Source organism: Otolemur garnettii, unplaced genomic scaffold (genome assembly GCF_000181295.1).
Source record: "Otolemur garnettii isolate 467f Iridium unplaced genomic scaffold, OtoGar3 scaffold00004, whole genome shotgun sequence".
Taxonomy (NCBI): domain Eukaryota; kingdom Metazoa; phylum Chordata; class Mammalia; order Primates; family Galagidae; genus Otolemur; species Otolemur garnettii.
In genome coordinates, this window is record NW_003852399.1 from 11,620,928 (window position 1) to 11,646,504 (window position 25,577).

The 25,577-nt window shown below is 40.9% G+C and overlaps 1 protein-coding gene across 1 annotated transcript in view; it reads left to right on the top strand.

Moving 5' to 3' along the window:
• The window catches only part of EXT1 (exostosin glycosyltransferase 1), a 286,208-nt gene extending 270,562 nt beyond the window's left edge, over nt 1-15,646 (top strand). Inside the window, exons 8-11 of the mRNA XM_012810320.1 lie at nt 1,484-1,573; nt 7,942-8,102; nt 10,244-10,415; nt 15,091-15,646. Of these exons, the coding sequence (XP_012665774.1) occupies nt 1,484-1,573; nt 7,942-8,102; nt 10,244-10,415; nt 15,091-15,276 (609 nt within the window). The 3' untranslated portion in view covers nt 15,277-15,646. The remainder of the gene's footprint in view (nt 1-1,483; nt 1,574-7,941; nt 8,103-10,243; nt 10,416-15,090) is intronic.
• The last annotated feature ends 9,931 nt before the right edge of the window (nt 15,647-25,577 follow it).

Consider the following 25,577-nt stretch of genomic DNA (forward strand, 5'->3'; position numbering starts at 1 on the left):
ACCGCTGACCAGAGGGCTTCTGCTGTGAACATAGCCTGGGCTGCTTTGGGGTGCTCAGATCTGGGGAGGGCGTCCCTTTGGGCCCTGGACAGCTGTCTCCTTCCCCCCGTTCCCTTCATCTCCATCATCTCACTGGCCTTTGTGCCTTCAAAGTTGATGGCAAGTGGGTCTTCTTTCTCGGGTCTCCGCATGTGAATTCAGAGAGGATGTCCTGTTAACATGATTTCCAGAGAAAGGCAGTGAATATGTGACTGGCATATGTGTTCCCCAATTCACTTTTGAGGTCCTTTCCAAACTGAGACAGGTGTAGCCCACTGGTTGAGGGGTTCTGGATGATCACACCATCTGGGGTGAAATCCTGGGTTCATCTGTGCCTCAGTTTCCTCCCCTATAAAATGGGCTGGTGATAAAGATGAAGTAAGATGACCCACGTAAAGACGTTGGAGCATTTCCTGGTATATAGTAAATATTCAGAGTTTAGTTGTGGTATCAGCATTCTTGGGGTTGTTCCAGGGCACATCCAACACAAAGATTTCAGCTGTGACTATTACACCGTAACCTCTCTGGCCTCAGTGTTTCCAGCTGATCCCCTCATCCCTCCCCTGCCCCTTACCCAGGGACACACATGAGTACACAGACGCACACCCCACTCTGCCTTATCCTGAAATTACCCAGTCTTTGTTCATATACCACCTTTACAATTTTCCTAAATCCTCGAATCCATGGACCACATGTGCTGTTTGTTATTTAATGTTTTTCTTCAAACCAGGTTACTTTTCATCTTAATGAAGTTATTTATAAGTAAACATATTACAACCTTTGATCACTGTAGCTCCAAATACATGTGCAGACATTTTTTTCTAATTTGTGGTGAAACGTACATTCCATTTTTTTAAAGTTTGTCTGGTCTTGCAGTGGTGCGTATCCCACACTTGAACTCCCTGCTCCATCCATCCATATTTTCCTGGCCTCAGGTGCCAGTTCCGTCCTCTGTGACTTCACATCTACCATCCCCTCTGTCTGGCTATGTCTGTCAATACCTGGTGAATTCCTGCCCAACAAGAACCTGCTTAAATGCCCTGCTGCTATATATGTGAGGCTTTCATCTGTTCTTCCAAGCAGTTGGTGGTTCATCCTCCGGGTTCCTGGCATTTTTTGTGTGTGTCAAACCCAGACTGGTCATCTGCTTCTTTGTCTCCTCTACGGACTATGAACTCATCAAAGACTGGGAATATATCTTACTTATCTTTATATCCCCTTTGACTGGCAGGGTGCCTGGCACACAATAGGTGCCCAATAAGTGTTGAACAAATAAGTCTGCATCAATGGGAGATGCACGTCTTTTAGTGTTGAGGATGATGAGATAGTAGAACATTCCTTGTGCAGGTGAGGATGGGGGAATTTTCCTGGAAGCAAGACTCTAAAGGTATTTCTCTTTTTCCCTCATCCCCTCCCCTCTGCCTGCCCTCTACTTCCCCCCCAGGTTATGAGCAGCCGTTTTCTGCCCTACGACAACATCATCACAGATGCCGTGCTCAGCCTTGACGAGGACACTGTGCTTTCCACCACGGAGGTGAGAACCCACGCCTGGGAGCAGGAGGGCAGGGCCCTTCAGGCTGTTGCCCCACGTCCCAAGGCACCAGCCTTCTCTTGCTTTGGCCTTGGCAGACATGGAAAATATTTTTTCAGCACTTCCGTCACAGCTAGTTTTAATGAACCCAGTTCCTCTTAGCCCCCGTGCTACCACCTGCCACCCTGAGGAGGGCACTGTGCCCTTTGTTGGCTCTGTTAATTGGCTTCTCATTTGCGTGCCTGTCCCTCACCTCTCCTGTCTCAGGCAGGCCTCCTTTTTTGTTTTTAAACAGTCCAGCTGTGGGCAGATGTGCAGAACCCAGGGTGGGAGAGCTGGGGATCCATGCAGCATTTTTTGAAGTCATGCTCTCTAAACAACCAATCCCATCCCTTCTGCATTATCTTATTGCTTCTGTTAGGGAACACTAGTCTGGGCTCTAAGGGCAGCTTTTCTGTCTCGGTTGGAAGTGCTCATTTTCTTGCACCCACACACGAGCAAACGGTTGCACTTTAAGGCTAAGATGGAGATCCCTGCTATTTCAGATGTTCAGGTACTTGTGTCAAAAATAAGATTGCCCAAAGAATGTGTGAGGAGGAGAGAGAAGATGAAAGATAGATAGGGTAAAAAACCAATTTTTACAACTCGAATGACTATTGATCTGTGAAACCTTACTTTCAACTATAGAGGGGACCGAAGACAGCTATATAAATATGGAGTGTATCGGAAATGCATTATTAATGGCAGTTGCTAAAAAGCATGGAGACTTAAGTACTTATACCTTTCCCCTCCATTTCTTTTTTTTTTTCCTTTTTGTTCATAACCATTTTCTTTTCAATTTAAGCATTGGCACTCATCAGCTGACACTTCCCTAGACACAGGTCTTATTCTAAATCATTGGTTCTCAACCTTCCTAATGCCGCAGCCCTTTCATACAGTTCCTATGGGTCACAACCCACAGGTTGAGAACCGCTGGTAAATGGTCTGATGCCCACAAAGCTGGGACTTGGCATTGACCTAAGCTGGTGAGCTTGGTGTCTTTTTCTTGAAATTCCACAGATGGCTTTCAGTTGCCGCTGGATGGAGTTGCATAGGCCTTATATCCAAGGGCAACCTAAATAATCCCAGGACACTGTCCAGGGTCTCACTTTGGTAAAATGCTTTCTATTTAGCTGAAGCTCTATAAATACTTGTTGAATGAATGAGGGGCAGGGGTGGTGCATGCTGTGGGGATTAAAGGTGGACACAGCCAATTGTGTCATGTGTAGGGCAGCGGGAGGAGAAGGGGCTGTTGGGGAGAAGGTGAGCTTAATGTTCAAAGGGAAAGGCAGCTCTGGAATCCAGGGTACAGGACACTCCAGCTTGCATTTTTCTGCAGCTTCCTGCAAGGGAAGCTGGCATCACAGGGACACATTCATTCAACAAGTATTTATTGAGAGATTTCTTTGTTCTGGTCTCCATGCCAAGTGCTTTGGTTACATAGTTCCTGTCTGTATCCATCTGAGTCCTGGCAGCAAATAAAATTCAAACCAGATGATTCAAATGAAGGGATGGGGATTACTTAGGGAGGTGTGAATGGGGCTAAGGGCCCCACAAGAGATGGTGAGGCTCCTGGTGAGTAGCAAGAGCAGGAAGAAGCTCCTAGCCTAGGCCTGAAGGACTGGGGAAGGTGCTTCCAAAGGCCCTTACAGATGGCACAAGGAAGGAGAGGCCGCATAAGATACCTTCCCATCAGTTGGTGCCATTAGTATTGACCTTCACTCATGATGCATAGGTTACCATGACCAAATTACCATTTTCTGGCAAATGCTGTCCATCCTTTGCTAGCACTACGATCATGGAAGACACGGCTAATGCCCGGTCTCTGGTGCCAAGTGAGACAGGAAGCAGGGAAGAGATGCACTGACCTCTCTCTGTCCTGCTTCCATTTTCTTGCTGGTGATGCCCGTTGACCTGGCCTAACTAGAAACCAGCCATCAGGGAAGACCAAGTGTTGAAGTCCACAGAGTTCCAATATCCTAGGGCAGAGAGCAGCCAGTGCAAGAAGAGTGGACGGTGGATCTTGGAGGGCAAACTTAGCAGATGCAACACAGGGTCACGATGTGACAAAGGGTCAGGACAGCTACAGTGTATACGTAAATCATTACCCTCTGACCTGAAGCACTGATTCATCTTATACCTCCCCTGGGCACAAAGCAATTAGTCTACTCTCGGATTTGTTTTTCCCTGTCCCACGGTGAAATAACTTTCAGCTGCTGTGATGCATCCTCATGCTGGCGAATTTCTTTTCAAAGAATAGCAATTCCAACCACTCACTGCACGCTGGGAAGAACATGTGTTGTATGTGAAGTAATTAGAAGTCAACGTGGGTTGAAAATGATATGTAAATTTAAGAGGCTGGCAGTCTGGTTTGCTTTTGCCTGATCATTGGAGAGGTTGTGTTGCCTAAAATGGTCATGGGCAAGGATTTCTCTTTTTTCCTTTTTTAGGTGAATAGATGTTGGTTCTTCTTCCCCGTCTCTAAGGATTCTTAGCTTGTTTAAATGTGTCTCTGTAGCATTAAAGATAAATTTTTAAACAGCATCCTATGAAGGGTATTATAGTTGGTTTATAGTTATTTACATTTATCTGGATTGCTGCAGATCCTCAAAAGACAGATGTTGGTTTTTAAGAGAAAAGGCCTTAAGCTGACCTTTGCCTTCTTTGATGTGCTAATGATCTGCGTGAAAGTGGAGCTATCACAAGCATCATAGTTTTATCTGAATTTACTTTTGAGCTCCTTTGAAATGACTTGAAACAGCTTTGAGATAGGAAGAAACTCAAGTGATGAAAACACCCCATTGGGTTCTGTAGTGGTTGCCACGGCATGTGTTTCGTTTTTAAAGAATAATAGAAAACCCCAACGAGTGCTGACAGCCAGGCTGGTTCTGTGACAGCAGCCTGCATCACAAGCTGCCCCATCAGTGGGTACCACTAGTCTTGACCTTCCAGTGATGGTGTGTAGGGTATCACGACCTCATTTCAGCTCTCCGGCAAATGCTATCCACTCCCTCGCTGCCTTTTAACTTTGAGATGCCCTGCTCCCCACCAAGCTTTCTTAATGCACGTTCCACCATCCAGCTTTTTTCCCCCTCAAGTCTTTCTTTTTTTTTTTTTTTTTTTTTTTTAGCTTGAGACAGAGCCTCAAGCTCTCGCCCTGGGTAGAGTACCGTGGCATCACAGCTCAAGCAACCTCCAACTCCTGGGCTCAAGCGAGTCTCCTGCCTCAGCCTCCCAAGTAGCTGGGACTACAGGTGCCCGCCACAGTGCCAGGCTATTTTTTGGTTGCAGCCATCGTTGTTTGGCAGGCCCAGGTTGGATTCAAAACCACCAGCTCAGGTGTATGTGGCTGGCACCTTAGCCACTTGAGCCACAGGCGCCAACCCAAGTCTTTCTTAAGATATGACAGTGTATTGGGGTTTCCCAGAGAAACAGGTCCCAATAAAATATGTGTATGTATTTTTTCATATACAATAGAACCTCTATAAGTTGATCTCCCCTCCTCCCCAGGGCCTGTAACAGCCTGGTCAACATACAGAGGTGATCAACATGAGGAACTAGGCCTACTGTACTGATATATACATGTGGTATTTGTCTGGCCTGTGAAATTAGGCCAACTTAAAGAGGTGGTCAATTTAGGGAGGTGATCTACTATGGCAGTTTGACTGTGTATATACATAAAGAGAGACAGAGACAGAGAATGAAAAGGGAGACAGGATTTATTATGAGGAATTGGCTCACAAGATCATGGAGGCCAAGAAGTCGTAAAATGTACTATTTGCAAGTGGAGACACAGGAAAGCTAAATGTCTAATTCTAATCTGAGTCCAAAAGTTAAGAACCAATGGTGTAACTCTCAGTTCAAGGGCAGAAGACTAATGTCCTGGCTCAGTAGGCAGGCTGGAAGTTAAAGGAGTGAATTCCTCCTTTCTCCAACTTTTTGTTCTATTCATGCTTCTGCTGACTGGCTAATACACAGCCACACTGGAGAAGATCATTAGCTTCACTGGGTCCACCTATTTAAATGCTGCTCTCATCCAGAAACCCTCCCAGACACTCCTAGTAATGATCTTTAATCTGGGCACCTCATGATGGTGCAGTCAGATTGACACATAAAATTAGCCATCATAGGCACCAGATTGGATTTTCATAAAAATTTAAGTTTATGGCTGTTTACAAAAACAGAGATGTCTAATGAAGCCTGAAGAATTTGGAGATAGAAGGATCTTTAAATATCACCCAGGCCAGTGTTGCCAGGAGATGTTTTGTGTACACAAGATAATTTTAAATGGCTCATTGCAAAGCATATTGCATTTAACAATTATGTTTTTAATTTACTGTTTGTTAGAAAATAATATAACTAGCAGCACACCTAAGATTTCACTGACTTTTTTATTTTTACATCGGATGAGGCTAACTTTTTAAAAAAAGAAGTCAATTTAAAGAAAAATATTAAATAGGGAATTGAGAAGAAAGTGTTGGAGTATGACAAAAAGCGTGGGAAATACTTATTTAGGCCCATTTAATCCATCTTTTTATTTTATGGAGGTAAAATTTACATAATATAAAATTAACCATTTTACAGTGTAATTCAGAGCCATTTAGTACATTGACAGGGCTGAGTAGTCATCACCTGTGTCTTCTTCCAAAACATTTGTGTTAAAAAAAAAAAAAAAAAACTCTTAATTTCATTCAGGAAACCCTTTTAAGGATTCCCAGTAAGCATTTGCCCAGCCTTTGGCAAATGCCAATCTTTCTTCTATCTCTAGGGATTTACCTATTCTGGAAATTTCATATACGTGGACTCACACGCTATGTGGCCTTTTGTATCTCACTTCATTCTTCTATCACACGTTATCAAGGTTCATACATGTTAGAGCAGGAACCGGTACTGTATTCCTTTTTATAGCTGAATAATATTTCATTGTACCAATACATTCCACTGTTTATTAGATGAGAGAAATTGGGTTGTTTTCACCTGTTGGCTATCGTGAATAGTTGTGTGCTTATAAACCTCTGAGAGGGTGGCACTGCCCTTAGTGGCATCCATCAGTCCCCCCGGTCACAATGCTGGGACTCAAAATATACATACATTAAATGAAATTCTCACTTGTAGTGCTTATCAAGAAGACACAGGGCAAACGTTACAGGGTGGATTGTAACCTGTGTTAGAGGCAAATGCTTTCAACACTGTATCAACAGAGCCAAAAAGAGAGCTGATGACACGGTGTACCCCGACTTTCAGACTGGATTGCCTGAGTTCTCATCTTGGTTCTGCCACTCGTTAGCTCAGGCAAATTACTGGAACCTTAATATCTTTTTGTTTCCCTGTCTGTAAAGGAAAGAATATAAAAGTACCTACTTTACAGGGTTATCCTGAGGGGGGAATAAGTTAAAATGTGTAAGCACCTATAATTGTGCCATTCTAAACATTACATGATTGTGAGCGTTATATGATTATTTGCTGTTACTATTTTTCTTGCTTTTATTTTCTATTTATCTTTATCGTTCATGAAATGATCCTAGAAAGTCAGAAGTGAGCTTACACCGTTGAAAACAAAGTATTTGCTAACTGTAAATGCTGGCTCCCGAAGTACCTGCTTTGGGTTATTGTACTAGAAAGTCATTTAGCTGCATTTCCTGTAAAATAATCCTGCGCCTTCACTTGGCCTTGTCCTCACTTATTCTTAGTGGTTTCCACTTTGAATGCTTTTTTTCTAGATTTCCCTTGCACTGTGCATCTTCATACCTGAGAAGCCTGTGTCATTTTTTTCTTTATAATGTCTGCTCTGTATTTGTTAAAACTTGTGCTTTAAAAAAAAAAATGATTTCTCTTGCTCTTCAGAGGATGCTCATATATCAAAGCACTTAGGCTTTGATATATGCCGGTTGTGATCAGTGCCATATAGTCAGACTCTGGATAGACACAGGAAATCTGCTCTCAACGATAAAACAGATACGTCTGTCCCTTGTGTGACTCGATAGTCACGTGCACTTTGGGGGGTGGGGTGCAACTACTTTCTAGACTAGTTTTTTAGCTTGAACAGACTGGATTTCTAAAGGACATATCAGCAATTTTTGTCCCTTCCTTTCATTTCTGTGTTAATCTGAAGTTTCTTGAACAGAAAACATTAAAATGTGCATAGTTATGGGGGGAAATGGCAAGCAGTCATTTAATTTGCTGATGAATACATAGAATGAATGTTTCACCACAGCCTGGGATTTGGATTTGGTGTCATGCACCAGCAGGGGGCAGCGGGGAGAGGGAAGGTCATGGTCTGTTGACGTTTGTTAACGGTGCTGATGGCTTGTGTGCTTGTATTCTGTGTGCAGGTGGATTTTGCCTTCACCGTGTGGCAGAGTTTCCCTGAGAGGATTGTGGGGTACCCTGCACGCAGCCACTTCTGGGATAACTCTAAGGAGCGGTGGGGGTACACATCCAAGTGGACGAATGACTACTCCATGGTGTTGACAGGAGCTGCTATTTACCACAAGTGAGGAACTTAAGACATCGGTCTTGTCGACTTTCTAGAGCTCTTTATATTAATTTCTGGATGCTACGTAAATAGGAATTTAGGCCAAATCTTATAAACAACATCAATGAAAATTAGTCCGTATCCCTGCTTAAGCTTTGCTCGTGTGGCACATGTGTGTTTTTGAAACCAGTGAAATCTTTTGGCTTATTGGCTTTCCAGAAATTATGGTACAGTAACACTTTCAGTTAGTCTGAAGGGTGAAGATACACTCGAGGCAGATCAGGCAGCTGAATATTGGGAATAACAGCAACAAGTCAATATTTCATCAGGCCCCCTCAGTCCCTGTCCTAAGCACTTGGAATTCACCATTGAGTAAAACAGAAAAAATTACCTTGCCAACGCAGGTCTTAGATTCTAACAGAGGGCAGCACATTGTACACAATAATTACATGGTGCATTAAGGAAATGCGTCATGTAGCAAAGAGACACAATGAAGAAGAGTAAAGGATCAGGAGTGCCAAAGGCGGAGAGGGATCAGGTAGAAAGTGGCCAGGGTGATCCTCACTGAGCTGGTGACATCTGAGCAGAGAAAGAGGACAGAAAATTAGCCAGGAGCATGGCTGCAGCTAGAGGATTCTGGCATAGGCAGCAGTTGGAATGAATGGCTCGAGACTGAGTGTTAGAGAAACATTGAGAAGACCAATGTGACTGTGTGGAGTGGGTGACAGCAGGTTACAGAGGTCCAGGAGCTCAGACCAAGGGCCTTGTTGTCCACTGTAAGGATGCGACTTTTCTTCTAAGTGATGTAGGGAGCCAGGGACAGGGTTTGAACAACAGATGGAGACATCAGTGTTATGTTTTAGACACCCGTAAGGGGCCAGGGTTGAAACAAGGACATCTATTAGGGAGGTGACTGACATCATCTAGGCAAGAGATGATGGGGCCTGGAGCCAGGCAGTGAGGGGTGAAGGTAGGAAGTAGTGATCAGATTGTGGGTGTATTTTCAAGATGCCCCAGTGTCATCTTCTGACAGTTTGGATGTACAGTTTGATGACTCTGAGTTTTTTGACAGGAAGGACTAGAAGGATAAAATAATCATCCACACCTGGGGAAAACTGCAGATGGAAATATATATTAGGGAAAATATAAGTGTTCAGTCTTAGGCATGCTGAGACGTCCAAAAGGACTGTGTGGAAAAAGGACAGGGATGGAGATAAATAAATGTGGCAGTTGTTTGTCTATATTTGGTATTTAAAGCTGGAGATGGGAGTAAGATTGCCAGACTCTAGTGAGTGTAGACAGCTCATGTTCCCCACTCAGTAATTAATGAAACCTCCATTCTTCTGTTGTAGTCAGGGAAATACACCAATCTCACCTTAGTCTTTTTAAATAAAGAACAGAGAATCTTGTAATCTCTAAGATAGGGTCAAAAGTGCCCATGACATGAAGATTTAGTCTGAATCTTGATCTTGAGATTGCACATCTAGAAAGTTCATGTTCCCCTTCCTCCTACCACCACCACAGAGAGAATATGATTCATTGAAATCATGTTTCCCACAACCATATGCTGCTATATGTATATAAATACCTGGAAATAATAGTAGGCTGAGAGATAACTCAAAATCATGGGTTTTCTATAATGATTGACTACCAGATTAATTCAGGTTTTACTCAAAACAGAATTGAGATGTATATGGCTTGTGGGGCATAATATAGAATGGTCTATTGTTGGACTCAGAGTCAAGGGATAGTATTAAATATAGTTCTAATTAAGCCAATAATTAAAATTATTAAGCAGCTTTGTGATATACAGATTATATGTAAGTAACTTTTCTTGCTATCGAAATATTCAGATTTCTTTCTAATAGACTGGTCTGATATTAAAGTTAGATTGGGTGAGCAGTATCTACATCTATGTATATCTCTGTACTTTATTTTCTCACCTATAAAACGGGGATAGCACCTACTATGTAGGTTCCTTATGAGGTTTATACGAGACATTTCTGATAAAACACTTTAGGACACTATCTGGCATATAGGAAGTGCCTTAGAAGTGTTAGCTATGGCCATCCCATACATGACCTGTTTAGGGATTCAAAGAAGTCTTCTTGGCGTTATGTAAAGATGGCCCCTGTGAAACCAATCTCTGATTTTTACAGATATTATCACTACCTGTACTCCCATTACCTGCCAGCCAGCCTAAAGAACATGGTGGACCAATTGGCCAATTGTGAGGACATTCTCATGAATTTCCTAGTGTCTGCTGTGACAAAATTGCCTCCAATCAAAGTGACCCAGAAGAAACAGTATAAGGAGACAATGATGGGACAGGTAAGTGTGAGAGAACTCACTTTCCTGCTTCGCTCACTGGTGGTTCAGATGTAGTGAGGACTTGTGTTCCTCTAGGTACTTCCCCCAGTAGCATAAAGAGGTGCTATCAGTATAAACCACACCTGAAAGCTCTGTAGGTGTGTGTGACTAGCACACGGATAATTAGGAAGACGCAAATTAAGAATGTCTTTGTACCAAGAGTATGAAGCTCTTATATAACCTAGAAGGTGACAAGAAAGACGTCTTCAGACTTTGTCTTAGTCCCTTTGGGAGGCTACAACAAAAATACCATAGACTGGGTGGCGTAAACACCAGACCTTTATGTTTTGCTGTTCTAGAGGCTGAGGAGGCCAAGATAAAGGCGCGGGCAGATTTGGTGTGTGGCAAGGGCCTTCATCCTGATTCATCATTGTATTCTCGTCATTGTATTCTCAGATGACAGTAAGAAGGGCAAGAGGGTACTCAGGGGTCCCTTTATGAGAGCACTGATCTCATTCTTAGGACTCTACCCTTATGACCTGATCACCTCCCAGAGCCTCGCCTATAAATTTCATCACATTGGGGATTAATTTTGAGGAGAAACTAATATTCAAAATATTCAATGTATAGCAGAGATAAAGGCCCACAAAGAATTTATTGTAGGTACCTTATTTGGTGCCTTAGTTTATTGTAGGTACCTTATTTGATGGCTATCAAACAGTACTGTAACATACCCTGCTGGTGGTTGTCCTTGAGTTGAAGATGCATCATGGTGACATACCACGATTTATTATACTCAATTTTCAGTTCTAGAAGTAACATTGATAAGCTATAGAGCAAATCAGTTACCTTCTGAGACCCCTTAAGGTGGAAATGAGGAACTCTGCCTTACAGGGTTGAGATAATATGTATGAGAGCCTTTATGGAAGTAAAGTAAAAATTGTATCAAGTCATTGAATTTTAGTACAAAAGATAGTTTTAAGGAAGTATAATCCAACTTTCTCTTTTATAAGTGAGCAAACTAGGACCCAAAGAATTTCAGCATATTACTACAAGTCTCCTGGTGAGTTAGAGAATGAACTGGGAATTTAATCCTACACTCTGTTCATTCTACAGCTTGTTCTTCTGTACCCCGGGGTCTTGGTATCAAGCCCTCTGGATATATTGAAGTTTACCTGCCTTTATTCATCTTGGGCAGAGCAAGTAGTGTATGTAAAAAACCAAAAACTTTAAGACAGACCATTAGATCTGTCCGAGTTAAGTCATGGAGCATTCACTGGGATTGAAGTCCACCTGAATGAATATGCTTTAGCGTGATGGCATCAGTTCATTTGTTTGGGTTTTCCATGTACCTTGTTCTAACAGGTGTTGGATATCACATACAAATCCAGCTTTTGCAAAGGAAACTGAGGCCTCATGTTAACATACCTGATAGTTTATCATTTACTAAATTTAGTAAGAGCAAAAATTCCAGAATTTTAAATTTGTAAAAATTTAATCATTCAGTATTTACTGAGAACATGCAGATTATCAGGCACTATTCTGAGATTTTGGTTATGACAAACGATCTGTGCTTTGTGAGCAAAGAGTCTGGTTCCATTCCATTGCCCTGTAAGTACTGTAAGAACCAGCAAAAAAAATTGCAAGGATTTTTAATCTGTAAAGTGAATGACTATTCAAATTTAAGCAAGATATATTATCTGTTATATGCCCAGACATTTTTATTTACATGTCACTTAACAAGGGGGATATATCCCAAGAAGGGCATCATTAGGTGATTTTGTCATTGTGTAGAGACATCTTAGAGCAAGTGGTTTCAACCTTTCTCACAGCACACTTGAACCTATACTTAAACTTCCACAGCACACTTAAATTATGTTGATCAAAAAAAAATAATAAGAAGAAAAAGAATATATCTACTGTGCTTTGAACTTCTTTTGAAGATAATTTAACCATCTTTCAAAATTTTCAAGGCACACCAGTGTGCCTTGGCACACCGATTGGAAATCACTGTCCTGGAGAATGCACTCCCCTACACCTGGTGGTATAGCCTACTACACACCTCGGCTATGTGGGTTTGCCTAGTGTTCTTAGGTTAGAAACACGTACAGCATGTTACTGTACTAAATACTATAGACAGTTATATCACATTGATTAAGTATTTGTGTATCTAAACATGGAAATGGTATAGTGAAAATATGGTAGTATAGTCATAGGGGACCACCATCACATATGCAGGCTGTCGTTGACCAAAATGCCATTATGGGGCACCCTGCACACACATGCACATAAATCATTATCTCAGTTAAGCACTTAACATTCCTCTATGTTGTTTGCTCAGAGAGTTCTTCGGCTTCTCTGAGTTTATATGCTCATTAAGGGTCAAACTCTAATAATACATGATGGGGAGGAAGGCTGTGCCCTTTTCATAAATTTGCCTAATTCTACCAAACAAATATTTATAGTAACTTTATGCATGTTTTGGGACAAATCTAACTTTAACCTGAGGTCTAACTAGGTATACTCAGGTATTATATTTGCCCCTTCTTCCAATTATATGCAATAGTTTATCAAATGTTTGTGTGACCGGTAAAGTAAATGGATGTCTTGCTATGGGATTATACTCTTGTTATGTAGGAAAGACATCTTTTTTTTTTTTTTTAGAGACATTGTTTTACTTTGTTGCCCTTGGTAGAGTGCCATGGCTTCACAGCTCATGGCAACCTCTAACTCCTGGGCTCAGGCGATTCTCCTGCCTCAGCCTCCCGAGTAGCTGGGACCACAGGTGCCTGCCACAACACCCTGGCTATTTTTTTTTGCAATTTGGCCAGGGCTGGGTCTAAACCCACCACCCTCAGTATATGGGGCCAGTGTCCTATTCACTGAGCCACAGGCGCTGCATGGAAAGACATCTTTTTTAATGTATGTTTTTTGACCTGGGAAAAAAAGTTAAAATCTAGAGGCAAAAGAGATATTTGAATCATTCATCTGAACTTTTTTTTTAATTGGTGAGCAAGAATGAATTAAGGTCTTGACTGTATTTTATTTGCATATGTGAGCATTTTTGCTTGGATGTGTGGTTTTTAGGGGGAGTGCGTGGGTCAATCGGAAATGGCCCACAAATCCATATCTATATTGGAACAAAATGCAATGCCTGTGGGACTGTCTAGTCTGACATGAGCTCAACTGTGCAGCTTAATTTGATACCTTCCTCTGATTTGCCAGGCAGAGGTATCCTTGTATAACTGTAAAGAATGGAGCCTGAGTTCTGCTGCCGTCTCACTTTATCCATGTAACCCTAATGTCCTAGAACCTGCTTCCTCATCTATGAGGATGAGCAGATGTTCTTACCTGGGTAGATTCTTCACTGGATTGTTGCAAGGTTCAAATGAACTTCATGAAAACACTTTACAAATGGTGTTTTGTTTGTTATTCTGCTGCTCAGAGGTAACTTGACATTCGTATTTATCTTCAGTGTTATTTTCAAGTGCGCCAACACTTGTGGTTTTAAAGTGACTCTGAGTGATTCTCCCACTAAAATCTATCTTCCCATGAAAGTACTTTTCTAGCAGGACATGAGGACATGAACACATTGAACACACAGGTGCGTGTGTACGTCGTGAAACTGCTGCTGTGGACATAAATGGTTTTGTGGTTTTTTTCCCCTTATAATTGGGCAGCTTATCTTTTCCTTGTTTCATAAAAACATGGATTTAAAGGCAGTATGTTTAGTCGTTATATTTAAATTTCAGCACTCAAGGCATTTGAAGGCTTCCTTTTAAGTAAATCAATGCCAATCATTTATATGGTCTAAAAATATTTAGCCAATTTTAGAGGCAATGCAGAAAACTGAAAAGATGGTACCCATCTTTCCTACTTACCCAGAATTAACCTTTTTTCTGTTCTGTGCGAGCAGTGACTCTTTACAGGGCTGATTGCCCTTTTAAATGTAATCTTTGGGCATTTTAGTGAAGAGGAAGTACAATAATTCTCATGTTAAAAGGAAAGCAGAATTTTGAGCATTTCTAGTATATATATATAGTCAGTCTTAACAGACTGTACCACTGAATCACTCTTATTCTTTATGGAGTCATATAAGTAAGAAAATTTATAGAAGGGAAGGCCAATTTTTGGAGGCTGCATGACACTAGCCTTGAATGAAGTGTCAAAGGTGCCATTTTGTTCTTCCACCATACATGTGACTTTGTAACAAAGGATTCAATGGAACCTTTATAAAAGTAGAGCAATAGGAGAGGAAGAGATGGGTAGTTAGGAATATATAGACTTCAGAGAGTTGGTTATTGACATCTCCAGGATTTAGACAACTACCTTTGAAACAGTAAGTACACTGTTAGGCATAGTATTTGGTCCCAAGTGCAAAGAGCAGTTTTCTATTGAGTGACGTTGGTAGTTGAGGTTCTATGCTTAAGTCATTGACAGATCAGGGAATTAGATAATTCAGAAATTTCAGAGGATTAGTCAACATGGATGTTTGAGAAACTTTGCATTCTTTGGGAAAACCTTCACGTGAGGCTGAACCTGGGATCAGCTCTTGCATTTTCCTAGGCATAGGCATGAAGAGAGCTCCCAAGCTCTGCTGCTGGCCACTCGCCTGACTCCGTTTTCCGCACTATTCCCCTCTCAACTTACACTCCCCTCATCCATCATCTTCCTTGTTTTTCTCTTTCTCCCCTAGACCTCTCGGGCTTCCCGCTGGGCCGACCCGGACCACTTTGCCCAGCGACAGAGCTGCATGAATACGTTTGCCAGCTGGTTTGGCTACATGCCGCTGATCCACTCTCAGATGAGGCTTGACCCTGTCCTCTTTAAAGACCAGGTCTCTATTCTGAGGAAGAAATACCGAGACATTGAAAGACTTTGAGGAATCCGGCCGCGTGGGGGAGGGGAAGCAAGAAAAAGGACTGGGGTCAGGCTGCGCTCTCTTCCCAAGGCAGATCCGCTCATCAGCAGAGCCAGACCGTGCCAAGTATCCAAATAAACTTCGATGAACTGAATGATTTAAAAAAACACACACACACAAAAAACAGGCCAATGAGAACTCGCCTCCTGGCTGCGGGGACTGCACCGGACTGCTCCAGACTCACCTCACTGGCTTCTGTGTCCCCAGACTAGGTTGTGTACAGTTTAATTATGGAACATTAAATAATTATTTTTGAAATGATTGCTATGCAGGTTTAAACTTTTTTAATGATCAAAACTATTAAAAACCAGAGTTCTTTCTTTAATCAAAATTGTGTTGGTTGTGAATATTTCAAAGCTGCTGCTCCTCTTCCCCCAGACGCTGGCGATAGGCAGGGTTTCCCACAGTTACCAATGCTCAGACTTCAGAGAAAACACAGTAAGTCACTCGGACTAGAGTCAAGAAGGAACTGAGCATCAGTAAAGACAAGCTCATTATTCAGCTTTGCCAGTGCAAATTGTTTTCCACTTTGAATTTTCAGATCCACTTGAACTTTTATCTCTAAAATGTTGCTGCATGAGAGAAAGTATTACGACTTCAGGTAGGGAGTTGTAACTGAAAACTTTACGTCTAAGGTAGATATGTATGCTAATCGTTTTTCTTTGGGATGGGGGGTAGTTAGTACCAAGAAAACACTGCTATAACTAAGAAATTTTCAGTTAGCACCAAAAAGAAAAAAAAATCCAAATAACCTACCAGCATGTTAGTGAGATGGAAATATAGACCCACAATAGTAACCCAGTGCTTGTGGAGGGTGTGGGCTACATTACAGAGTCAACCATTGACATAACTCTGGTTAGCACTGGGGAAAGGGTTTTGCTTTAGATGCCAAGGAATAATGAGTATCTTGGAAAGAACAGAATATTTACAAGATGAGCTCTTTAACCTTGTGAAAACCTCAAGTTTTGGAAGCTTCCCTGTTGAGAAAGAAGTCATAATGTATAAACTCACACCACTGAACAAGAGGATTGCTGTGGAGTAACGGGGGGTGTGCCTCACCCCTGGGACCCTGGGACCATTTTTGGTCAAACATTGTTTTGAGCGAGAATCTGGCAAACAAAGTAATCAGAAACAAATGTGAATGCTGTTTTATTTCCTTTTAATTTTTAAATCTGTGGAGAGGTTTCCTTGTGCTTCTTGTTAAAAAGAACATTTCTGTCCCTGCAAATGCTATCTTGAGCTTAGGATTATGGTGAAACGACACGTATAAACTGAAAAAAAGCCAAATCCCTTCACTCTGTTATAAGAGATGAAAACTCTGGTATTAAATGCTTTTCTCCACTTGCAAGAGGCAAGAGAGAACAGGGAAGAAAAAGATATTATTGCATCTTTTCAGCTATTATGCAGAATAATGAATAAGCACTTTAAGGTTTGGTTTTTGTTTCTCTAAACTCTCATACGTTCTGTGCTTTTTTTTTTAATCTCTGGGGTTTTTTTTTGTTTGTTTTGTTTTTAATTTTCAATTTACTTCCAGTTTTGTTTTAGAAGAAAAGTCCATGACAAAATTATGTTCTGCTGACTTCGAGTGGTTGGTTTAGACCAGAAAAGAACCCTAACTACAGAGGACTTTAACTCTCCCTTTCTGTTGGCCATCTGGGAGAGAAAGAGCACTTGCAACAATAGCATAGGGCGGGCACTGACCATGGCGGTCAGAGTGTTCACAGAGGTTGAAAAGGTAACTCGACCGGCTACCCAGCAGAAGAGCAAGAACCAAAGCCCACATATCCAGATGCCCTGTTGAGTGGTGCATAGGGCAGTAAGTTCAGTAAGAAGGGCTTTCTCCGCAGCCTTATGAAGCAAAATAGCTCCCTAACTACTCCTCTCAGCCAGTCTGACCCACTCTCACTCTCAATCAGGTGCTGTTTTCCCCTAAGTAGCTGTGATCATCTCTTACGGACTTGTTGGAAAATAATTCTTAGGACCATGGTACTTGCACATGGGCATCTTTCTATAAAATCCCCAGCCTCATGGGCTTCGTGCCATTTCAGCTGCAGTTGTCTTCAAGTTAAAGGGTTAGCAATTAATCCACATTCATTTGGCCGTTACAAATTGGACAAATTTGTATTTAACTTTTTCAGGATTGGCAGATAAGTTTTGCATCTTTCTCCTTTCTGAAAAATAAGTTCAATATTTTGCTCAACAAACCCTCAAGCCAACTTGAAACTTAACATTGTCATCTTGGCTTGCCAAGCCCCTAGTTGTACAAGTCAGTCACACGAGTGGATTTGGGGACTGGCTTTGCCAGACTTAACCTGTCCCCCCAAATCTTAGGGTACATATATTCCACAAACAATGGGTGTTGTGTGAAAAAAGATGGTAATTATACGTAAGAACAGGATCTGACACCTGCTTTAATTCTCCACAGTTTCATTTTATGTCATTCTCTGAGTAAATCTCTTTGGGATGCTGGCTGGCGTGTTCTATTCTCATTTGGAATATGCCACTGGGAATTGAACGATGCATAGCAAATCAGTGAGGCCCGACAATAAGATGTAATTTTAATTCACTTAAGAAAGAGTTGTATTGCATTGCAACTTGATAAATTGTAGCCATCTCTACAGGATGTCAGGAGTTATCTCTTAGCCATCCTGAATGATAACCAGGAGTCCTTCAGTGGGCCAACATGTGCTGAGTTGGTAAGAAGCCAAGGGCAGGCTGTGTAGCACCAACCATATAATGCATTACATGCAGAACTCCATAGAGGACTCAGCCACTTGTAATTTCCACACAATACTTTTTCCCAGCTCCACATTAAGGCACATGGTCTTAAAATAATTTTCATTTAAATCTGGCTGTGTATTTAGATGAAGAGACAGATATCAAAACTTACATGTACGTTATACATAGCACCTTCGTTGAAGTTAGCAAAGTGGATCAAAACGGAGACTGTGGAGACAACTCTATGAAATAATCACTAATCATATCATAGAAGATAACATCGCTAGGTGGGCCTACCTGAGCCTATCAGCACACTTTCCAGATAGGATGCTTCAGATAAAAGGGACATTCTTGTAACTGGAATCTCCTGTGCATTACGGTTTAATTTCTTCTTGTTACAAATGGTGCTCAAAGAAGGATCAATTCTGGTTGCTTCCTTCAATTTCCCTTTTGGAACGATTTTTGCTTTTCATTACAGTAGGCTATGTTAGCCTTTGTTTTTTGGTGGTTCTCAAATACCTGGTGACTTGAAGGAATATTACACCAGTGGCCTTTCATAAAGGTTACTGAACTTTAATCAGGGGTGAGATGAATGAATGGGAATACAGCTATATACTGTTTTTAGAAACCCAAACAATTAAGAACAGGACACTTCATTGAATACCAAGTGAAATTTTAAGCAAACCCACTTAAAGGGTGAGAGCAGGGAGAAAGCAGCCTCACCGGGTTGGAATCTGAACGAGAATCTTGCTGTCGGAGGCTGAATTATGGATGCAAAAAGTCAAGTTAAACTTCCCAGACCTGGAAGTGTCTCCTGCTCCTTTGGGTCTCTTGAGAGCTCCAATTTTTTTAAAAGTACCATTTTTATTTTTATGAACTTTCAAATAAAATTGTCCCTGCCTTCTAATTGTTAATATAATCAACATTCAGCCAGTAACCCAGAATCCCAGTTGCTGAATTCATTTACCTAGTTTCCGTTTACAGCAACTCTGGGACAAGAACCTTTCAGGTGGTTTAGTCCTTGGCCACATTGAACCAAGACAGTTCTTTCACTGCCAGCCTCAATTTCTCAAGAATGCTTGATGGGGACAAAGTTGTTTTGAGTTCTCGGTGAATAAGCATTAATAGCAGACAGTGTTAACTTGGTCATGCTCAGAGTCAGGACTTCAGCATGTAGATTATTCCTGAAATTTAAGTCTATTAAAGACAAAAACAAAAAAGGAGCAAGAACCCTAAGAACATAATCTCTTCCATCAGTTCAATAAAATTGTCCAGAAAAGCTGCTTTTTATGCTGTAATCACAGTAGGAAGATGACTCTGGAAGCCATCTTTCCTATTATTACCTCTTCCAAAAATCAAAGGCTTTTGTTTCCATGATTTTTGTTAGCAGGGACTATCATTGTTGCTAATCTAGAATTCCAATATATTCCATATCAGGAGCCAGGATGAGCTGCCCCAAATTGGAACTTCCATGGCCCACAAAAGTAGATGGGGGAAGCCGACCATTGAGAAAGCCAAGCCCTCCAAACAGCCTGGTCTCACCCTTGCTTAAAACCGAGTCAAGGTAGCCTTCCAGTCACTCTTGCTTTCGCAATGACTTGCCTTTTAGGCCTCAGACCATTTGATTTCTGCAATAGTTTTCTACTCTCCTACTGAAATCCATCCCTTTCCTTTTGGTTGGAATTCTTACTACAACTTAGGGCCATGCAAATGACCTGGTTACCGTGTAATGAACCTTGTATACTTATTTAGAGAGAAAAAAAATATGTATAGGATATGTTGAGGGGTAGAAAGAAAGATATCAAAAACGGGGATTATTTTAGGTGGCAAATTGTAAAGCAAAAACAAAAACAACAAAAAAGTAGACCTTATTTTGTATACGATGTACATTTGGGACAGAGTTTTCTAATATGTTGCCAATGTTTTTGTAGTGTCACCACAGGTCTCTTTCTGAAGTGTTTTCCCCATTTGTCACAGACTATTAATGACTTGGCCTAATTAAGCCCTCAAGTACATGTGTGAGAGAGCGCGTGAGAAAATACAAAGCCATAGATCTTGATTTACTTCACTGACCTGTGTAATTTTATGTCTGGGTTTTACCATCCAAGATAGATTGTTTTATAGAGAGTGTCACCAAAGAACTTTTTCCTTCCAATTTATAGAAGAAAAAAAAAGAAATTATTAATAAATGACATTACTTTTCATCTGTGTGGTTTTCATTCCATCCTTTCTATTGACTATAGAAAGATGCCAGTTTTCAGGAGGATTTGATACTCTGGAAAACAAAACTTCTGTGGGGATTCTCCGGGACACAGGCAGATGAGGTTGGACCGAGCCTGCTGGGTGAATGGAGGGCCACCTCATGCAGCCTGGCTGCAGCCCAGCACCCAACCTCATGGGAGAGACGGGCCGCCAGCAACAACCATCTTTCAGGCCAGATGCAGCTGGTACGGTTGGAAGGAAGCCAGGGTAAATGGTGGTGATGTGCCCAGTTCACTGCGTTCCTCCACACAGACCTGGGGACAAAAGTGGCAGGGCCAGGCCCCAGAGCATCTGGAGCTGACAGCTGTGGCCATTACCCCCTCGATTTCAACTACTGCAGCAAGCTCGTGAATTACTGGCCAGCATAGTACATATTAGACTAACATTTCTTAGAAGAATTTATAAATGGTGCCAGGTGTGATGCATCTCCATGATTCAGGGCCACCGTAGTGAGGTTTTCTGACAGTAATGAACCTTTCTCCCTTTCCTCCTTCCTCCTTTCCTTTCTTCTTCCCTATCCCCTTCTACTCTAAGCAGTATCTCCTCCTTTCTCTGTGACCTTTCTTCTGCCCCCTTTTTTCAGACATCTTAACAGAAAGTATATAAGTCACCAATTTCCTATCTCTGCATGGGAGCAAATGCCAAGTTGCATTTGGGAGCATTGGTTTGTTTGATGGCATCCATTAAGTTTTATGCTCTGTATTTCAATTTGTCCCTCTGTAAAATGGTGACTTCAGAATCATCATTTACGAAGGGTTTCTAAATAGCTGCCTCCTAGTGAGCACGGTGCAAGGCAGAAGTGATGGGGAGGTTGGACAAGGCAATACCAAAGTGCATCACCAGGGTAGGCTCAGAAAGGGAGTCAAGTCTCAGGATCCAAACTAAAATGCTGCTGTGCCCATGCTGCATGTAGCCCCGTGCTTGTGACTAATGATAGACTCATTCCCAAGTTGGAGGATAACTGAGAAGGCTACTTGGAGAAGTAACTTTCAAATTTGGTCCCAACCTACCTCACAGATGTTTCAATAAATGCTATAGCAAACAGAAGACCTGGAGCAAACCTAAACTGCACATGGTGTTGCTTATAGCATTTCCTTCAAGTCCACTCATGAGAAGCCAAAACTGGAAGTTATTTGTAGACCCCTGAGTCATTCTGCATTGGCCTCCCCTGACTTTGTGTAGGCTTTCTGGTTTGCAGGGACCCAAAATATTTGGGGAAGAAATAGACTATGTTGCCTACTGTTCTAGGCTTAAATTTGCTTTAGACTTACTGGACATGTTCACCTACTGCCATGGATTCAAGGTTTTTATTGGCTTTTGAGCTCACACGGATAAATTGTCCCTAAGTATACAGGTTAAAATCATAGTCTTTGGAGCCCATCCACCTGAGTTCAAATCTTGACTCTTTCTCGTGGTACTTTTGTGACCTTACAAAAGTTACTGGACCTTTCTTGTCTTTGCCTCTGTTTCTTCAGATAAGTACTAATCTATACCTGATAGGGTTCACATAGAGATTAAATGAGTTAATATAAAGTTCTTAAAGTAGCACCTGCTACAAGCAGTATGTAACTTTTACCTATTATTAGTAGTTAATATTTTGCCATAATGATTTATTTTAAGAATCTTTCCCTTAACTTGTTAAAGAGGAAACATTCTTAGTTTAAAGTTTAGAATCTTAATAATGATCAATAGCTGTGGTCTTTCTAATGTCACAGGCACCTCTTGTTTTCAATTATCATGTCCTAATGCCTATTAATATGAAATTATCATAGCATTCAGGAATGGCCAATCCATTGGCAGAAGTTAGGCTAAGTCACATTTTTATTTCATCTGGCTGGATTTGTTTGAGAGATGGCATACTTTTTATTCTCCTTTAATGGAACTTATTTGAGGTAACTCAGGACTAAATGAAGTCTGGGTACCAATTATTATTACTGTTTTTTGCATTAGTGACTTAAATTTTATAAAGGAAAAAAACATGTTCCTGTCAATATGTAAATCATTTGCCGAGTTTAAATTTCTTTTCCAAACTGAACTGCAAATAACCTGGTTTTATTGGCCAACTCTAGTGTAAAATAGGCCTAAAACGTGTCTTTAATCAGATTGGCTCAGATCATTCCTTTTTAGAGTAAAAAAAAGGTTAAGCTGTGAAGAGGGGACTTGGAGGTTATTTTAAATGTTCCCCAAAGATCCATATGTACATATTCTTTTATGACATGTTTTTAAAAAATATAACATATTGGGAACATATTTCCATGTTATTAAATCATCTTGTCCAATCAAATTTTAATGACTGCATAATACTTCATTGTATGGCTCTCTCTTATATTCTATAAATTTTTACCCAACTCCTAGCTGCTGGAAATTTAGGTATTTTTTCAACTTCTTATAATTATGTGATAATTAATCTACATTTGATTAATGTGATCAATGCCGTGGTAAATATTTCCAAAGATAAATCTTTGCTCACTGTCATGGCCACTACTTTAGAATAAATCATAGGCATAAAATTGGCAGGCCAAATGTTATAAATATTTTACAGGTTCTTGCTACATATTGACAATATATTTCAATATATTATAAAGTCTACCCTAAGAAAATTTAAACTTTCTCAATAAAAAGATATATAGAATTTGGATAAGGAAATGAGAATATTTATTTTGGTTGACCACCAGGTCAACTGAGGGGAAAATAATGGTGACCTATAATTGCCAAGTGTCAATGGCTTGAATTATTTTAGAGGCCATATAGAAAATATCATAATAATAGCAGTTTGGTACCCAAAATGGTTCAAATAAATCATGGCTCGAAAGGCAAAATTAACAAGGGTGGTGGTCTTCAGTGGTTAAAACAAACAAAAAAAAGATGTCCTATCCCTACTGCATCTAATTTAGGTCTTCAGTGGTTAAAACAAACAAAAAAAAGATATACTATACCTACCGTGTGTATTAGCCCTCTTAGTGGATTTCAGAAAATTTTTCATAGGAACCATGCTTCTCATTCCTTATTATTAGGTTGAAAGAGATAAAAAATCAAACATTTCTCTAAAGCATTTTTCTTCTTTCTTCTGGTAATATCCATATCAGTTAAGTTTTAATTAAAACTTTTCAAATAGCTTCCTCCTTGGCAGCTAGTTCTTCTCTACCAAGAGTAGGCTATTTTTTCTTAGGGGAACCCATTCTTCTTTGTCTCCTAGGTCCTATGACTCAAAGGTGTGCTCTCCCCACCCTTCATGATGATTCTGGGGAAGTATGTGGCCTGACAAGTCACTGAGACCCAATTCTAGATCATCCATTGGCACTTTTAAGGAGGAGGTACCGTCTTCTCCCTAGCATTCATCATATGCAACAGAAAGTGGTAATGATTACATTGACTGTGTAGCAGGGCTGAAAGAGTGTTGGGGAGATTCCATAGAAGAAATGCATTGAAGTGAGACCTTAAGAAATAAGTAGGGATTTAACTAGCAGAAAAGGATGGAAAGGGCACCCTTTTCTTACAAAGGAACATAATGCACGTTTTCCATCAAAAGTGTGTAGCAGAAAAATGATAGCCTAGATCTCTGTGAAAGACATCATTGTAATATAAAGATGGCTCAGGATGACTGTTAGGCTAACCAGCAAAATCTAGTCATAGTAATAGTAGTTCCCTTTAATCCCATTTTCCTTCCTTTCGATGCCAAAATTTCAGTGCAAAATAATGAATTGTGGGTCACATCTGATTCAATAGCACTTAGCAGAGAAAGCATGCAGAGGATAGTGGAAAGCATGTTTCCCCCAAAATCTTTATGAAAGATCTGCCTCTGAAGTCTTCTAAAATTGAAGAATTGCTTCCATCTCTGGTTAAGGTACAGAAAGTTGCAGAAGTTCATCACTCTCACCTTTTTAATGAGTCCAATGATTTCAAATCAAATAGGCTAAAATTATTGTGGTCACTTAAAGCCTAGCAGGCAGTAGGAAATGCAATGAAACTTAAATGAACTGAATCTTAGGAAGAGACAATACATTTCTCAGAGAAGTGTATCACATCCCATGACTGCTTTCATCCCTAGTGACTCCAAGATGTTATGCCATCACAAAGTGGAGTGAGGAGAAACCACGTGAACTTCTAAATAAACTTTTGGTAGCCATGAGTGGAGTTGGCATGAGAATTTAAATTCCAAGGTGACTCAGTCAAATGTTGATCTTTACCCAGCTGCTAATTCTTTCCCAGAGAACCTTCACCAGGTGTAAGCAGAAGGACACTGAATGCTGGACGCAGGACAGGACTGAAAGAAATGAGAATATTTATTTTTGGTTGCCCCCAGATCACCTGCCACAGAGTTAAAAGTAAGGGGAAATAATGCTGAGCTATAATTGCTAAAAAGGCTCTGGCTTGAATCCACACTGAGTGAAAGAGAGTGTTCCACCAATGATTGAGATCCCTTTCATTCCAAAACATAGAGGACCATAGCAATGCAAGGCAGAGACCCACTAAATGCTAAGAAAAGACCAGGAAAGCTGAGAAAACTCCCCCTGAAGCACAAAAATGACCCCACTTGGGTGCACTGACCCTCCACTGAATACGTGGCACTGGCCATCCAAAGGCTGGGCGGGATGGGAGAGTTAAAAAGTATCCCTGAGGTTTAGAGGACTTTCAACAAGTCAGCAGCTCCCAAAGCTTGGAGCAGGGCATGAAATGAAGGTGGACAGGCTCATAGGACCTTCATCAACTGCAAGGCAGTGAATTACTGAGAGCTGGGCGCAGGGAAGGATTGCTGAGATGGATGCCCTGAAGTGCCCAGGACTGTCATGAAGGGCAATACAGCATCTCTTTGAAGGCTGGGGATTTCTCAGTTCCTTAAAAACTAGTCCGTGAGCCATAAATGATAGAGGATTCTCGTGGCAGTCAGAATGCAGGAAGTTGGGGTGTAAGTTATAGAAAGATGTTCAGGGTGTGGTGATATTAGTGCTCAGATCCAGACTCCACTGATCAAAATCCCACCCCCATATATTTTAAATCAGTGGTGTACAGAATCTAACTAAATCTTTAATAAGTCCCAGATCCTGCTCAACCATAGATCAGATTGATTTGCACCTCACACCAGCTGCCTAACAGAAGAGGTGTGATATTTTCTGAGGACAGCAGTACATCAGTCCTGACTATTATCTTACACATACTATCTAGTGTACATTAAAAACATGCAAAAGGGGAAATATAGATCTGTGATAAATAGAAGGTTAATGGAGATCTATATAACCCAATTATTAGAATTAGCAGAAAAGGATTTTAAGATAATTATAATA